Source organism: Lycorma delicatula, chromosome 2 (genome assembly GCF_047948215.1).
Source record: "Lycorma delicatula isolate Av1 chromosome 2, ASM4794821v1, whole genome shotgun sequence".
Taxonomy (NCBI): domain Eukaryota; kingdom Metazoa; phylum Arthropoda; class Insecta; order Hemiptera; family Fulgoridae; genus Lycorma; species Lycorma delicatula.
Window position 1 is genome coordinate 62,382,941 of NC_134456.1, and position 18,410 is coordinate 62,401,350.

General features: G+C 30.5%; 1 protein-coding gene across 1 annotated transcript in view; it reads left to right on the forward strand.

Moving 5' to 3' along the window:
- The window catches only part of mop (tyrosine-protein phosphatase non-receptor type protein myopic), a 97,495-nt gene that overhangs the window by 33,921 nt on the left and 45,164 nt on the right, over nt 1-18,410 (forward strand). Inside the window, exons 6-8 of the mRNA XM_075355414.1 lie at nt 2,033-2,209; nt 3,081-3,322; nt 8,958-9,090. Coding sequence (XP_075211529.1) covers nt 2,033-2,209; nt 3,081-3,322; nt 8,958-9,090 — 552 coding nt within the window. The remainder of the gene's footprint in view (nt 1-2,032; nt 2,210-3,080; nt 3,323-8,957; nt 9,091-18,410) is intronic.

Genomic DNA, 18,410 nt, shown 5'->3' on the forward strand with positions numbered 1-18,410 from the left:
GATGTTTTTGAAAGGCCACTTAGCGGACAAGTTTTGATGGTTAGTCTTCCTATTATGTATGTCACTATTCACAAATATCTGGGTGTAATTTTGATGAGAAACTTAACTTCAAGGAGCACCTTCAGTTTGTCGCAAGGAAGGTTATTGATGCTTTCTTTGGTGTTCAAAGAGTCGTCATCCATTCAGATTGGAGGTTCAATATCTGTAACGTATGGATTCTTTAAAAAGGTGTCTGTAAGGCCATAATGTTGTATGCTGCACCCATCTGGGGGCTCATCGTATGCAATTTCAGAGGGATGTTCTACTCTGACCCCAGCATCTTCTGTTAGCAGTTGTCAGGGGCTTCAGGACTGTCTCGCAAGAGGCAGTCTCTGTAATCATCGGCATGAAACCAATAGATATCTAGCAATGGAACATAGCAAGAAGCATTATATTTTCAAGAAGGAAGGCCTTCTTACTTCAGAGCATATGCATGAGATCGAAGACCAAGGTTTTGAATCTAGGCAAGTTAGGTGTAACGAATTTTCTACTGGTCGTTATATGCATAGGAAAATTCCCAGATGTAACAGGTTTGCGAGCGATTACATGGGTCTCCCCAATCGGAACATTACACAATTTCTGGCAGGACATATTGCCTTTAGGACAAGTTTGACTAGGTTTGGTTTGGTTGATTTGTGTCTCTGCCCAGACTGTAGAGTTGATGATACTGTGGACCATGTCCTTTATATTTGTCTTCGGTACAAGACTGAACACACCAGAATTGTTAGGAAACTTGACAACCAATTTCTTTCTAGATCTGCGGGTCAACTGGAAGACCCACAGAGAATGGTTAATAGTGGTTGGCTTCCTGAAGTATCTTGCGCTGAGTAGAGTAGTAGCCCGAGTGGCTAGGGTACTGCTGGACAGTTGATCGGCCAGAGGTAGGTGCATTGGCATCGCACCTTGGTTAGTTTGAAACATATTGGGAATTAAGTAACAGAATAGCTGTCGGCGGGACGGCGACTGCACTGCTGAGGGAATGGTAATCTGTGCAGCCATGAGATGTAGCGCCTTCTTGACAAGGGTGGTTTATGAATGAGTAGCAATACCATATCATGTAACCAAAATCTAACCTGTAATTTCTACTGAGTTTTTAAATAAGAATGTTGCATTTACTTCTGATAAAAGTATGCGTCTTATATTTCTTAGAATAAACAATAAAAGTAAATCACATCCCGCAACAGTTAATAAATCACATTAACCTAAAAATTTCAGCACTTCAACATTCAAGTAAAATAATAAATTTAAGAATTATCAATAAGTGATGTGTGACCACAGTAGCTTTTAAAAAATATAAATTTTGTAATAATAATACTGTTTTAAACTTAGAGTTAGTGCAACACTAATAAAAGAATGTGAGCATAATGTATGCATTAAATGTAAAAGGATTTTAGCATAAAATATCTTCTTTAGAGAAACGTGAAACTGCCATATTGGAAATTTTATAAACTCTCAATTAACATCCAGATTGCTTTAGCTATTATTCAAATTGTTGCTTGTCAGATCAGTTAGGCAGAAGCAGCAAAGTTTCCAATTCAAGTTTTTGTTGGGCAGTCACTATTTTTGTTATCTTTTACAAAGTTTCACTCCTAATAAAAACATGTATATCACAAAAAAATTGTGATCAGGTCACGGCCACATCTCTGAAATCCTTCAACATTTTTCATGGCTAATAAAATGGCTGCAACAAAGTTTTATTACAATGCTTAGTTCTTTCTTCACACCCATCTTAAATTAAAAAAAAAAACAAATATAACTTTGGCACAATTCCCATTCTTGATTACTTCATTAATTTCATTTGCTGAAAAAGTTTGTGAGGATTTCTTATCAAGTTCCATTTAATTCTAGTACACAGTATTAGTACTCCTGCTGTAAAAAATTCAATCCAAGAAGTTGAGACGCACTCATCTCTTTATTGATAAATATCATTGTTAAATTTGTAATTAATTCATTTTAAATTATTATTTTAATATTTTTATGATGTATATTACAGACATGGAAGAAATATGTAAAATTTAAAGCAATTTATTATGGATGCATCGCATTATTGTATCAAGGAATGCAATCAGAAGAACAACAGAAGATGGGAGAAAGAGTTACTTATTTCCAAGCTGCATTTGATAAGTTGACTGAAGCTGTCAGATTATCTAAAGGTTTAGATCAACCTGAGGTAAATATACTAAATAGCAATTATAACCTCTTCTCAGTTACACTTTATTCATAGTTCAGTTATTAAGAAGATCCTTTATAAGTCAATTTAAGACAAGCCAAATCTATTTAAGTGAGTAATCACATTACTACAACTGTGCACAGAAAATAATAGTTGAAGTATAAGTCATATTCTGTACTGTGTAATATTGAAAAATTATTATAATTTAAAATTGTACATTGTTTATATCTTGCTACTGACATTTTCTTTCTGGTATGATGTTTTCATCTATTTCGCCTATATACAAACCCAGTTTTTCTTTATCTGTTAATATTCCCTCTGATGTAAGCATAGGGTTATTTATTAATGATGTGTTATAGTTTCTTGTTGACAGGGTACAGAACTAGAGTTTAATGCAAGGGATTTGTTCCAGAATCTCAGATATACTTATACTTATGTTACACTGCAGACTTATTAGTAATGTGATTGTGACTTTGTTTGCCAGCAGGATGCATTTGTATCGCTGAGTTTTCTTTTTCTATTAGACTGGATGTGTTTAAAAGTTTAGTACGTTTGTTTGCGAGTCATACTGTACATTCAATAAATAAAGGCTATTACAAATTCTATGACATAAAAATAATACTTTGTACATTGCATACAAAACTGGTGAAGAAATTGATCTTGTGTTGTTTGTGAAAAATGAATAATGCATATTCTTTCATTGTTTCTATACTGTTAATCTCTTTTGTTATGCTGTGGATACACAAGGTATAAGTAGTTTTTATAGATAGAACTGTGATATAGCAAAAATGTGTTATACCTAGGATTTACTGTATAACCATATTTTACTTCATTTATTACTTTCCTATTTTTTTGTTTATTTTGTTTGTAGGCTGTTGGTGAAACATTAGCTTTTGTAATGGATATTGTTGAAGGTAAACGAAAAGCAGCTAAAAATGAAAATGAATTTATATATCATGAAAAAATACCTGAGAAAGATGAATTGCCTGATGTGAAAGGTGCTGCTCTTGTTAAAGGAACTCCTTTCTGTATAAATGACCCTGATATATCTGGTCCTGATATATTTTCAAAATTAGTTCCTATGAAAGCTCATGAGGCATCATCTATGTACAGGTAAAATTGTAATTTTTACAATTATTTGTTTTCCTATTTTAAATTCAGGTATTTTACTGTTGCTTTATTTTGTTTTCAAATATGAACTTTGTAAATTTGATTTATAATAGATCAAAATTTAATAAGAGTAACTTAATTGTTATTTGGAAATATGATTTTTTTTTTATGTAGGTTTTTGTGTTAAATATTTATACCTATTATTTACTTTATCACTGATTTGTTGATTTCCAGTTATAGCTGCCCCTGTATTTCTTATGATGATAAGTGAATTTAGTAGCTTATTAAAAGTTACAAGATTGAATTCAATCCCAGAACCTTCCAAATGATCTATAAGTAAATCTGAATTTTTCTGAATTATTTATTTTAATTATTAAATATTCTAATAATAATAAATGTATCCCTCTAGTATAGTGTTTTTTTTACATACATTATTTTCTTGTTTTTTTTTTTTGTTTAGTTATGATAAAATTTCTGACATGATTTAATTAAAATTTGTAAACAGCTGCCCTATAAATTTTCCAACATAACCTAGTAACTTACTTTTCTAACTTTTCCAACTTACTTTAATTAATTCAGTTTTAAATGATTAATTCATCCTTACAATCTTTCAATATTCTACACGATAAAGTCATAAGATCTTTTGATATTCATCAGATGGTTTAACCTGAGACAGGATGACAACCAGATTATTACAAGTAAGTAAATTATTAATTGAAAGTAAATTTATTTATAAAGTTCCTAAGTAAGTAAAAACTAAGAATACATAAATAAATCTGGATCATTTGTTTAGTAATGCTTATGCTCACACTGTTGATTGTTTTAAAGATTCTATGGATTAGATTTTGATTTTCTTCTTTTTTTTATGTTTCTATAATAGATGTTATTCATTTATAGGATTATAGATATTACCAGAATTGAAATACCAATTTCTATTTTTGAACATTATGTATGAATACTTTTCTGAATTTTAAATTAATGAAGATTGCATAAAAAATGTTTACGATTTTTAATTCATGTTGTGAATAATTTCAGTTTAAAGGTTTTTTTATTTTTGTTCCAACTGAATTTTAAGCTGCAAAACTTGAATCTATTCTATCATTTTTTCTTTATCTTTTCTCCTAAATCAGAGTTTGATAAAAAAAAATTTATATAAGATGGTTGTAATTTTACATATTCTGTACAAGAACAATTGATAACATCAGTTTAATAAACTGCTTGTAAAATGATCATTGATGTGGAATAATTTTGTTGAGTTTTGTCCAATCTACAAGGTAATTATAGCTATTTAAACTACTAACATATTTTGCATTTTTGTGTTTTTACTAGTTCACTATATATACTTTAAGAAGAGTAGTTTGAAGTTCAGAACAGGAATTTAAGTTTTCAGTGATCTGATCAGTGTTTTTAAATAGAAATTTTACTGAGTCTAGATTTCATTTGTTTTGATGTAATAACTCATTTTAGTGTATTATTTTATTGTATACTTGTGTATTTGTTATTTTTTTAAAATTCACTGTAAGAAGTGTTATAAAGAATGTCTAGATCATCCTTACAGTTTTGCATGAAGCTGTTCTGTGGAGTAATTGTGCATATATTCATGTTTAACCTTCTCCCATCACAATGATCCGCGCTTCTTAGCGCTCCGCGAAAATATGTTGGTATCTGATTGCCTCTTCATAGTCTTATGCTACCCTCTTGTGAAAAAAATTTCAAAAAATTACAATATATTAACGAGATTTAACAGATTCTGACAAAAAAAGAACCTTTATGATTGGATATTTCTTATGCCTGTAACAACAAAAAAATTGAAACCGTACAAAAACTACGATAATTTAATTGCAGAATTTTTTTGCGCATTTCTAACGTGTTTTTTATTAGTGAAATTTTTTTTTTTATTTGTTTTTATGAAACATAGTTTGCTGATTTTAAAAATAATACTTTCAAGCAAATCGGTTGAAAGTTGGGCAAAATATGATGAAAATCCCGTGTCATAATCACAGATTAATTAGCATATCAGTTTCAAGAAATTTTTATAGTTATTTATTTTTTCTTAGAATTACATATAATGTAAAAATTTGTTTAAAAATTATAAGACTTCCTAAGAGCATTTATTATGTGGAAAAAAATTTTTTTACAACAGAGTATTGCTAATACACGCCAGGTGGAGGGGGGGGTAATAAAGTTCATGAAACGCATAAATAATTACCCCAGTAATTACAAGCTATTCGGTACAAAAAAACAGGTATTTTTTATGTTACTATGTATATAAAATCGTAATATATATTATATATATATATAAAATAAGAAATTACGAGTGTGCACTAGTTTTTACCCCAACACATAAAAAAATCGCTGTATGGGAGATTCCAAAAAAAAAAAAACAAAAGAATGAAATAGATGACAAATAATAAATAACCTAAACAAATAAAATGAAGTAATAAATTTATAAATAAAAAGCACTTACCCCTAGTTGGTGATATTTTGGCGTGTGTGATGCACAAGAAAGCATCCGTCTATGCAGAGTGGTACCTCACAAGCCCACACACCTCCAGACTGATCTTACGCGAATGCCGTTTGCCGAGCACACAACGCATTGTCTAAAACTGTTTGTTCCCTCACGTTTAGGAAAATGTCTTACTTCACAACTTTCAAGACGTAACAATTCACGATTTCTTACATAAGATCCTCGTGCAGAAAATCCCATAGGAGATGATGAAACAAGCCCTTTCAAAATCTCATTTCGAAACCATCTGAAGGATTGGTTCTTCTCCATCTTATTGACTGACGTATAAGCCGACAAGGAGCATATAAAAAATGTGAGAAAAAAGTTTTTTCATCCATTTTGTCATCCGCCTATGTAAGTAATAGCTTGAAGACAGACGATCAGATAGATCAACAGCCCCCATGTAATTATTGTAGTCTATAATCATTACAGGTTTCACGACATTTTCTGTACCGCGAATTGTTACGCTGTATTTACCCTCTTCAGCAGGCATGGGCCTGCTGAAAAGGGTAACACTTCTGTCTTCTATTCATGGGAATAGAAGACAGAAGTGTTACCATTCGCTTGTCATTGAATAGAATACAAGATATTCCATCCAGTGTCGTACGACAGGCTAGCTGGTGTCTGGTCAAACCTAATTGCTTACGTCGGTATCGTGTGAATTCAGCTGGCATTCCAGCACGATTGGATCGAGTTGTTCCACAAGCTAGAATTCCCACATCTTTCAGTCGTCGATATAATTGCAGGGATGAAAAAAAATTGTCCATATACAAATGATATCCACAATTTTCATAACCTGCAATTAGATTGATAACTGTACGTTCAGTAATTATTTCGTTTACATTTAGTTCCTCTCGTCTCCCGAGATATACACTCATATCGAATGTGTACCCAGAATTGTCTCAAAGTCTGTAAACCTTTATCCCAAAGCGTTTTCGTTTACTAGGTATATACTGCCGAAACAAGACTATCCTTGTAGGCGCATAAAACCTCATCAACTACGATTTGTTGTGGATTACACAGTTCATGAGATTTCTGATGTGCAATTTCAAATATTTTGCGTACTCTCCAGAGACGGTCATAGTTACCAGTTTACATTTCTGATTCTATTGGTGGATCCTGGTTAGTGAAGTGTAAATACTTCAAAATATGAAGAAAGACAGTTCTCGGTAATGTATTCCCAAACTAGGGAAACCTCGTCAGTAGACCAGTATTCTTGTAAAGTGTGTCTTACAGTGTGACCCATATCCAGGATGATTGCAAAGAAACGTTTCATCTGATCAAGACTAATGTCACCTTGAATTCTGTCCTTAGGTAATGGTCCATCAGGTCTACGGCTTTGAAAATACAAATTAGTTTGTAATGTTTCTTTTTCAAGGATAGCCCCAAAAAACAACATAAATATGGCGTCTGCCCATGAATACGGGGATCAGGAATATATTCAGGCTCATTCTGTAAATTCCTATGACGCTTCTTAGGCCGACCTCTCTTACGAGGAGCGGATTTAGCCAAAAGGTCGGGATTCTTTACAAATGCACCTGGTTCCGGACCCGTAAAAGGCAAACTGTTTAGTGTGTCATATTTACACCTATCAGTACAAACTAACCAGAGATTTCCAAGAACCGGCAGACAACCTTCCGACTTGTAACCTTCGTCATCTGTAACTGTTTCATCATTTTGGGTCCGGTCAGTTGGATTTTCTTGTAACTCCGCCATGTCAAGTTCCTCATCTTGGAGAGGAAACTCAACAGCTGGTTGCATTTCAACATCCAACTCCACTAGAGAACAATAATGGATTTCATGAAATAAATTATTATTTCCTTCAGCAGGTGAATGTAGAACTGAACCAGCTACATTTATTTCCTGCCCCGTGTCAGTATCACTACTCGAATGACCTGGATCATCATCGCCGCTACTAAAATTCAGGAGTTGCGGTTCCGAAAAATCAACACCCCTAATTTCAGTATTTTTGATGTCGTCCAAGCCCTCAAGGTCGTCACTGTCATTTTCGTCATAATCTGAAACTCCTTCGTCAAGAGCAAACCTAATCTGTTCGTCATTCATTGTCTTGATAAAAAAAAAAAATTACGGCAAATAAAAAAAATCACAAATTTAAAAAAACGCCCAATATGTGAAAAAAAATGGCACTGAATAAAAAAAAAAAAACCGATGTAATTTTGAAAAAAATAATGAAATAATATATTACCAACGGAACGACGGTATGCGATAGTAAGAACTAACTGCAGTTGTACGCATGTAATAGCTGTGTACACTCGTCCTCACACAATAAAGTAACATATGTTAGTATAACTGAAAGTAGATTCAGAAAACTACGTTTTATAAAAATTCCCACCACTTAAAAGGCTATTCAGATTGACAAAAAACCATTTTTACTGTATACTGTTATTCATTATGAATCGTTATGCGTTTCATATTTGCCGATATCTTTTGTCAGAAAAGATATTTTAGACCTCAAGTAAAAGTGACATATTTATGAACACAAATTCCTTTTTTTTGTGTGTGCCGTATAACATAATTTATTATGTGTTTCAATACATCGATATGTTGCTAATATAATAAGCTATTTTTGTAAATAATAAATAAATCCGTAACCGTCATAGCAATTATAATACACAAGTCACATACACACACACACACACACACACACAAGCACATTTCTGAGAAAAAAATGGTCATATTCTTTCTAGTCTAAATAAAACATTTTACATCGTATAAACGTCATTCAAATTGTGTAATAAAACTGATTCCTTTGTGAATATAAAAAAAGAAAACCAACTTAGATCCCATATAAAATGATTTTGTAACAGCGTTTTAAAACTGACGCCGTACATAGCCAGTTTATTAATGGCTACATGATCTGAAAAGGTTAAGTGTCAATATTCATAACTTCCTGTGGATTTACATCTGTCTGTACTTCTGCATTTCTTATTTGAGATTAATTTCTTTCTAACCACTGGAATTTTTTGCCACTGCCTAAAAAGAAAAAACATAAATGAAACTTAAATTGCTGTTAGTATTATTTGGTGTCAACAGTATTATTTCTTATTTTATATGATATCAATTTTTCTAATATTTTCTAAATACTTATTATTGTTTTTCATGACGTTGTAGTGAGGAGAAAGCAAAATTATTTCGTAAGGTTGGAGCAATGATTGATGAAAAGGATGAAGAAGTAGTAAGTTTTATGTCTGCGTTACAAATAGAACATATTAACGCTCATCTAGAACCAGATACTCTACCACAGGTGTGTAGGTGTGTTTTATGTTAATTGATAAGGCAACTTTAAAAGCATTCTGTTATTACTTCTAATTACTTGCTGATTTTATTTGATGTTATGATGCATAAAGATAAAATATTGTCTGTAGTTGTTTTATTGGTTTTATTAAAGAAACAAATTTATTAAAAATGCTGATATAGGTGACTTTTTATCATAGAGAAAAATATCAGTGTAAGATTTTACAGTTTTTCCTTTATTACCATCCTAATCTTATATTAATGTACACTTTTTACAAAGTGTACATTAATATAATACGTTTAATAAAAATACATAATAAATATTTTTAAAAAATTTTTTCTTTAATTTACTTGAATTATATTGGTCTTTAAAATTTGTTATTGATATAATTAAGTTTGTGTTTTTAAAAGAACAGTGCTCCCAATTCAAACTGTGTTTTTACCAACTTTTTGAAGAAAGGCGTGTAAAAACAGATAATGTACCTCAATTTGAGGTATTTTTCACAAGCGGGTAGGTGAAAATGAATTTTCTTTATGTTTTGCGATATAAGGATTACAAAAACACCATTCATGTATAGAATATTATAGCTCAAAAATCACCAAAACTATTTGATCAATTTCATTGAATTTTAGATTGCTGTAGTAGTGTATCTGAAGTTGTTCATATGAAATTTTTTTGAAGATTGGTTGAATCGTTCTTCAGTTACACTCAGTTAAGGTTAACAATAGACAACATAACCTCAAATTGAGATTATGTTGACTTTGTATTAATTAATTTTTCATGTGCGCTTATGCAGTAAGTCACAGCGGTGAGTGAGTTTAAACTTGATGGTTGTGTGTAAGGTCCATTCATATTTTTAATTATTTTATTAAGTTATATAACTTAATTTAATTCAAATAATTTAATTTTCTTATGGACAGAAAATGTATTTTAATATTAGATAAAAAAAAATATACCTCTTAATTTTTCTCATTTAATTTATGTTTTGTGTATTCTATTTTTCTTTTATAACTTTTTTATAACTATTTTTTTTTTTCCGCAAAAAAATACAAAAAATAAAATAAAAAGTCCATCTTCTTGCCCAATTGCGCAAGAATTCTTTTTTTTATTTTATGGCTTTTTTTAAAGCCATACTCCACGAAATGGACTGATTTCTCAATGATTCTTTTCTTTTTTTTTAAGTTAATATGATAATTCTGTTGAAAGGTTTTATAAGATAACTTAGATAGGAAATTTTTTAAACAAAACTACCTTTTGTGCATTGATAGATATATTTCATTAGTTTTATCATCATAATTGCTTATTATCAAATTATTGTAGCATAATGATATATAGCTTGAAGTCATTTTGATATTCAGGGTACTTTCATGTAAAAATTCAAGAAAATGAGTTCGAAAATGTTGGATAAAAAATATATAATCCTACATGAGAGCCTTATCTCATGATTAGTATCAGTCTGTTTCTGTTGAGCCTCTCTTTATTTTTGTTACAGTATATTAAAAATATGTAAATAAATATAATTCTTCTTTCCTGAGAACGTTTAACTCACAGTATGTGGTTGTAGTCATTTCTTTAATCTGTTTTTTTTTTGAAGATCAAGGTATCTTGACTTGCCCCTTCTTATGAGGTGATTTTTTCATACGTTTATCGTTCTTTTTGTAGACCTATAAATATTTCAATTTTGAAAAAAACTGTAAAATAAACTTTTAAAAAACAATTAACTGTCTTTAAAACATTACAAATCTAAAAAATAACACTTTAGTTATTATTTAAATTTTTGCTTTTTGAAGTCATCGCCAAATCAAACGTTAGTAATTTTTTATAATTGTTTTTATTTTTGCACCAAATTCAAACACTTAAGCTAGAAGTGAAGAAATTAGAAGTGGACAAGAATTGTTAATTATTTTAAATCTGTTTATTTATTTTTTGTTTCAAATTTCCTGTTTATTCATATACAGTGTTTATTACCATGATTCATAATTGTTGTCATATAATTATTATTACTGGCAATGCTATTTCTCACATCTAGATTTATGCTCTTTGCTAGTGTTATAATTATAACTCATTACTGAAATTCAGTGTATTCTCTGTTCAATTATTTATCCATCTAATTTGCTAATTTGATACTCTTTAATGTAATAAAATGAAGTATGTGAAAGCATTTTAAATTTACTATGTGTATCTGTTTATTTAATTATTTTAAATATAAACAATCTGTTTTTTCATACTTCTATAACTTAATTTACATTTTTTATTTAAATTTTAGTGGATTTATTTCACCATTTTAAAAGGCAGTTATGGTTTTTCCCTAAAGTAGATACCAAAAGTATATGCTTAGAAGAAGTATCCATTTAGCCATAATGCAAGTACCCATAATGAAGCATATTTTTCATGCTTCCCTGGTGTACCAGTAACACTTTATGACTGTAGCACTATTTACATTTTTATAGACGTAAGATCACAACTCAGTCCACTTAATAGTTAATTGTTTAGTGTTTTGTGTAGTTTGGTATAGCTTGCCCAAGCCAAATTGGCACAGATCTGATGAACAGCATAGCTATATATATTGCTGCCTAACAAGCACGGATTTATAATACTATCAATTAAAGAGAGTATGTATATGATATGACAATTGTTTATTTCAATCAATGAACAAATTCACGTCTTAAATTTATTAGTTGCTTATCCTGAGTTTATATATTATTAAATTGATAATTTATTTATTACAACTGAAATAGACATTTTATGCAATATTATGCTGATTAATTGGCTGTTACTGATAAGTTGTTAGGCCTAAATGTATTTATTTATAGTTTTATAACTATGAAATAACCAAGCCAAACACACACAAGATTGATCTATTGTTTATGCTACACTCTTCGCCCTTTGTTCTGGGAGTGGCGAACAACCGTATGCTAGCCTATGCTATTAGTAGTGTAAGAAAAATTTCTTTATTCGGGTATGTGTAAATAATAACTGAACGTTATGTCATTATAAAGATTCAAACGAAACATTAAATCTCTATTTATACAATTCATTAATACAGATTCATTAAGAGACTAACTTGTATTTGTAAATTATTCCGTTCTAATATATATTATTAGATAAATATAAATGAATATAAATTATATTATACTGTATTTGCAGTTAAAACTTGTCCAGTTAATCGTGCGCATCCAAAGAGTATAAGATTATCGTCCGATTATAGCGTCTCTGAGTTTCAATACTTGAAAGTAGTTGAAGTCTTAAGTGAAATTTTAAAACTAATTTATTCTCATTAAATTACTAAATTTTTGTCGACTCTCTTCTTATGGTAATGAATTGATTTTATTATTTTGGATATTATGTCTGATTTATGTGGAAAAAACCTTTACTGCCAAGGGAAAGAAATTATACACAACTTTTTAATTACATGGCAGGAGAGCTGCAGTTCAAAGTTTGTTAGTGACCCCAAAAAAGTTGTAGAACGAGTTGCATTTGCCACAGGAGTCTCAAAAAGAACAATTTAATGAATTACTGGTGAAATAGCTTTGGAAGAAAGTTCATTTATCCTCGCATAGGAATAAAATGCAAGAAAGAAGTGACAAACCTGGACAGTTTTCATTGGAATGCCATATGACATAAAGTGTTAAAATTTTACTTAAACGAGGGCTGCTTGCCTTCTCTAAGGAAACATAAAAACTAAAAAGTAATGGGGTATTTAATGGGCAAAAAAGTAGTTTACAGACAAGAGAATCAGAAATAACAGGTCAATTCTTATTCTTATTCTTCATGAAAAACACGATAGTTGGTACAAACCGTTTGTGTATTTGAATAAAGTTGAAGGAAGACCAATCATCTAATGTTGGCAGCCTTCAAATGCGCCTGAGTGTTTTGCAGTGCCCATTTCAAAAGGAGAAAGGATAATAATTATCCACACCAGTAGTAAAATGAGATTCGTTCCCAACTGCTTGACAGTATTTCAACAGTGATAAAAAAAAATCACTTGATAAAACATCAGAAGAATTAGAAAGTAGTTCATCAAATGATATTAATAAAAAAGACACAAAAACCAATAGTAATAAAACTAATGTTAACCAAACAAAATTTAACATCTGCTGACAGTAGCAATTTAAAAGTGAAACAAATCACTGTCTATCTAATACAGACAATTTTAATTGATAATGATAAACTTGATAAAGAAAATGATAAATCATCAACAGTTTATGATAATGTTGAAACAATTGATGAAAAAGTTAATAGTTCGGGAAAATTTAGTACTTTTTAACCGGATCTGAAATTTCAGACAAATATCTCAAAAACAGTTGTTCCTAGTGCTCTGAAAAATTTTTCAACCTCCTAATGGTACCTCACCTGCTCCCAGTGGTACCCATTGGATGATAATATATTTTCAAGTGCCCCTGGGGTACCGTTCGGAAATTGGGAAGGGGTGCGATAAGGTACCACTGTAATATCTCTGCAACCACTCATCTGAGTCTCATGATTCAAACAGTGTATGTATCAGCAGGTTGAGCACTAACTGTTTAATGGATCAGGTACACTCTTGATGACCTAATTTTGGTTATATGGAAATTAAATGGCTTAGCCTTATGTTTTGATTGCACTCGCCTGCTGTAAAACATACCAATCTGATCTTTTGCTAAATATGCTCAAATTTGTGTACTAGCACAGTTATAAAGTATAAACGTATGAAGATTAAAAAGTAGAAACTAAAAAATATTTATAAAAACTTTAAAAACCACTCTTAAAAGGTAAAGAAAACATCAAATTTTTAATTTGAAGCTATGACTTTCTTTTCATAATCTTACATATCATCATCAAAGCTTGTTGTCAAATCGATTCTGAGGTCAGTCCTAAAATTATTTTTTACCATTTAGTGCATTTAAGAGTGGTGTTTTTTTTTTACATATTTTTTATTTTACTTTTAGTATGTAAAAATTAATTAGTTCAATATTTGTGTATTGTTTTATTCGGTTATGAATTTATTTATTTTTATATATAAATATAAAACTAAAAATAATAAAAAAATGTATAATGTGAATTTGTTTATTGACTGAAATAAACATTAGTATAAAATATACTTAAAAAAAAAAAATTATCCTGTAGATTAATATAAAAAAATTACTGCAAGATAAAATTTATTACACTGTATATATACTGTCATCCACGAGTAGCATATTACAGCCCTGCGCTAGCTAGGCAACCATTGCCTAGTTCAGATCTGTGCCAATTCGGCTTGGACTCACTATAACTTGTTAGTAGTTGTGTATAAATTTACGATTAGTTTGTGATTAAAACTTTTTTTGTACTGGTATTAAATCTTTATTTTGATCAAGTTGAGACTGTGTAATCATGTATATAATAATGATTATGAAATGCATAGAAAATATTTTCTTAACTAAAGTTTAATATAACGTAGCATTATAACCAGGGTAATGAAAAAAATTATGAAAGTGTAATTTATATATACACATTTTGTTACTTGAGAGATAGATTTGAAAATAATAATTGTGTAACAAAGTGTTGAACTGTGAAATAAAAATGAATGCTGCTGAATGAGGCATCATGAAAATATAACAGAAAATTCAAAATTTGTCAAATCACTAATTTTAAACAATGAAAATTTGAATTTATATTGTAAGGTAAAATAACTTTTTATATTTTAAAATGGTTTAAAGATGATTAATATACCACATATCTGATATTTTATAAAGATAAAAAAGAGTTAAAAATCAACTTTTTACATTTATTAATTCAATTTAATATGTTAAAGCTTTAAGTCTGTATTATAGTTAAGCAGTATTCTTTGTCATTATTCAGCGTACCTTTCACTGGCCTTCTTTACAACCACCTTTATTATTATTGTATTAATGTATTATTATACACCATAATCCATTATTATTTGGGTCATCATCTTAAAAGTTTCTTCAAGTCTTCCATCTTGACCCAAGTGTTTGTTTAATTCGCTTTGGAACAAGATGCTTTGTTATGGAAACAGTACATTTTATTTGATCTCATATGGTGTTAGAATTTTTGTCTCAGAAAAATAATAAACTATCTCAATTAGACATAGTCTATATTAAATATTCCCTTTCTTTATCCTTCATCAAATTGTATAAGTCATCAGTTCTGCCTGTGTAGGAACTAAAGTCTATGGACTTTTTGAAGACTCTTTGTTTCCTGTTCATGTGTTGTCAAAAATCCAAAAATGGGAGGTATAAATAATATTTGCTGTGCCGCCAGGCGCATGGCAATCGCATATATATTGGTGTGCCCATGCCCCACACCTCAGTCAGTGTTCAGCTGTGACAACGGGAACATCTCCACACTGCCCGTTTTTTTTATATACATATTTGAAATGTGTGCTGCAATCGAAAATCCCGCCAGTTGTGAGGTGCGGCCTGTGATTCGTTTTTTGTTGGCAAAAAAATTCATCGGGAACTGTGTGAAGCGTACGGGAACAACGTAATGAGTGAAAGTTCTGTCAGGAAGTGGTGCATTCAGTTTAAAAATGGCTGAACAAACGTTCACGATAAAGAGAAGAGTGGACGTCCGAGCATTGTGACTGACGATCTGGTCTCCAAAGTTGACGAAAAGATTCGTGAAAACCACCGTTTCACAATAATTGAGCTTTCTCTATGTTTCCCACAAGTTTCACGGACTTTATTGTTTGAAATTGTTTCACAGAAGCTAGGCTACTACAAATTTTGTGCAAGATGGGTGCATCACTGAGTGGTTGAGATCACAGGCGGCAGAATACTATGACACAGGAATTTCACAGCTGGTCCACCGCTATGATAAGCGCCTGAATTTGTATAGTGATTATGTTGAAAAGTAGTATTTTAGTCCCTCTTTCACATGTATATAATAAAAGGATTTTCTTGTACTTGGTTTTTAAAATTCCAAAACGTTCCTTACTTTCTAAATAGCCCTCGTATATATATTTGTACTTTTTAAAAAAATTAATTTTATAAATATTTATATATAACTGTTTAAACAAATATAATACAGTCAATTCCGTATAATTGGCCCACTGGTTAGTTTGGGCAGCCAGTTTTCTGAGACAGTTCTTTAAAGAACAAAAACATAACAATATTTTACACTAAGTACTTTGTTTAAACCAATATTCGATGTATATTTCTTATTAAAAACAAATACAGGCCAGCAGTGAATAACAAACGTTTTGGTTCTGAGAATTATGCGGCTAGAAAATGATACGGGATAGAGGCAGTAAATATTCCGACAGATAAACTGCAGTAATGATGCTTCAGTCCATTAATCATAAATAACAAATATAATCAATCACACGTTAATCATAATAATAAATATAATTATCATAAAATCATAACAAAGGAGTTTGTTTTTGCACATGACATCACCCATGATGTGATCAATGTTTAACATATCCATTCTAAATCATGGTTTCTATGAATTTCAGTATGTATTTTTTTTGCGACTGTCGTATACTGTACCCATATGTATACCGATAAAACTTGCACTTAGAATGTATGTGTATGCATGCGCATGTGAATGTGTGGGTGTTGTATACACTACAATTTACAAATACATTTATTCGAGCCAGCCATTTAAATGGGCCAAATTCTTCTGGTCTCATTGTGTCCCAATAAACGAGAATTGTCTGTACTTACAAATATGCCAAATCAAATTTTAAATTAGTTGGACCTCCGCCAATTACTCTTTTAATTTTTGTTATCAAATACATTTAATATTGCAATTATACTACAAGTAAGAAATTTTTTTAATTGTGTCTTAAAGATCTTATCATTAGTAGTCTGGCTTCTTGATGATAGACTTTTTAATTATAGAATATAAGTATTATAGAAAAAATGTTAATTTAAGGTTAACAGCCGACCTAGTCTCCCAGTTGATACTTAGCAAACTCTGGCATCATGAATATTATTTATAAATAGATTTAACAACTGAAATTGAGGCTGAATCAGCTGATGACTTGGACCACTAAAAAAAATGTTTTAAAATTTTTGTTGAACAAAATAGTAAACCACTAAATGAGCCACAACTGCTTGCTGACACATTGAAACAGATGTTGTTCCATGAGAAGGGTTACTGGACAGGTAGGCATCTCATGGGAAAATGTGAGGGCAGACGATCATTCTCTTGCTTCGAATTGAGTCAGATCGTGTAGGTAAAGAGGGGATAGGTGTATAAATACTCCAGGGAAGAACCAGTTGACAGTCAGTCTGCGAGAGAGTTCTAAGCAAGGAGTTATTATGAAAGTTTGAAGCGAGGAAGTCAGGGAAAGAGCAAATTTCTAGTGCGTACACATTCAACGCGATTAAGGAGACGTCACAAATAATTTCAGTACAGACAGTACATGAAAATAAGAAGTGGTTCGATGAGTTACTGTTAGACTATAAGTGAAAGAGAAAATATACTAAATTTCATTCATAGATTGTTAGGGTAGTTTTATTTATGAACATTAAAGGTATTTGCAGTATAAGAACTTTATACTTGTCTCATCTATTGTACTATTGTTGTTTACACAAGACTAGTGGTTAAAAGTATTAAGATTAGCGGTCCTTCTAATGTCTTTTGTCAATGGGTGGTTTTCAATATTTTACTACCTGTAAATAAATCCTGAGAACTACTGTAAATTTTGTTTTGTATGTAATCTTGTTCATTATTATTATTGTTGTGGTTGTGATTACTATGATTATTATTTGTTTATTATTATTGTGTACTGTTGTCATTATTGTTATTAATAAACTTAATAACTTCATAAACAGGTTTATGAAGTTTAATAAGACACAGAAATATTAAAATTTAAATAAAACTGATTAAATCAATTAAAATTATTTTATAAATTCGTGACAGATTTTATTTATATCTTTATTTGCTTATCATTATTCTGTGAACATATTGCTTTAAAAAAAAATTGTAATCCATGATCAAATAAAAAATTCAAAGAATTGTTTACTGCTGTTTCGTGCTCAAGGTTTTGTTGTTTAGTGGAGAAAAGTAATTAGTAATAAATAATAGAAGTAGGGGAGAGGTCATCAGTTAAGAGAGAGAGAGAGAGAGAGAAAGTTCATTTTCGACCATATCCAACTGTGGGTTTGTGTGTAGAAAATTGTTACAATTATAGACTTTCTCTTTTTGTACTTTATACCTTCTTCATTTTCTTTTATTCAGTATAACTATTTTTAGGGATTGTTCTTGTGAATTAAAAATTGGATTATCAATATTATTAAATAAATTATGAAGTCCATAAAATTAATGGGAAGCTTAATGGGAAATTAAATTATACTTATTAGACTGGAAGAAAATTCCTGTAAGAGGCCCTTTTAAGA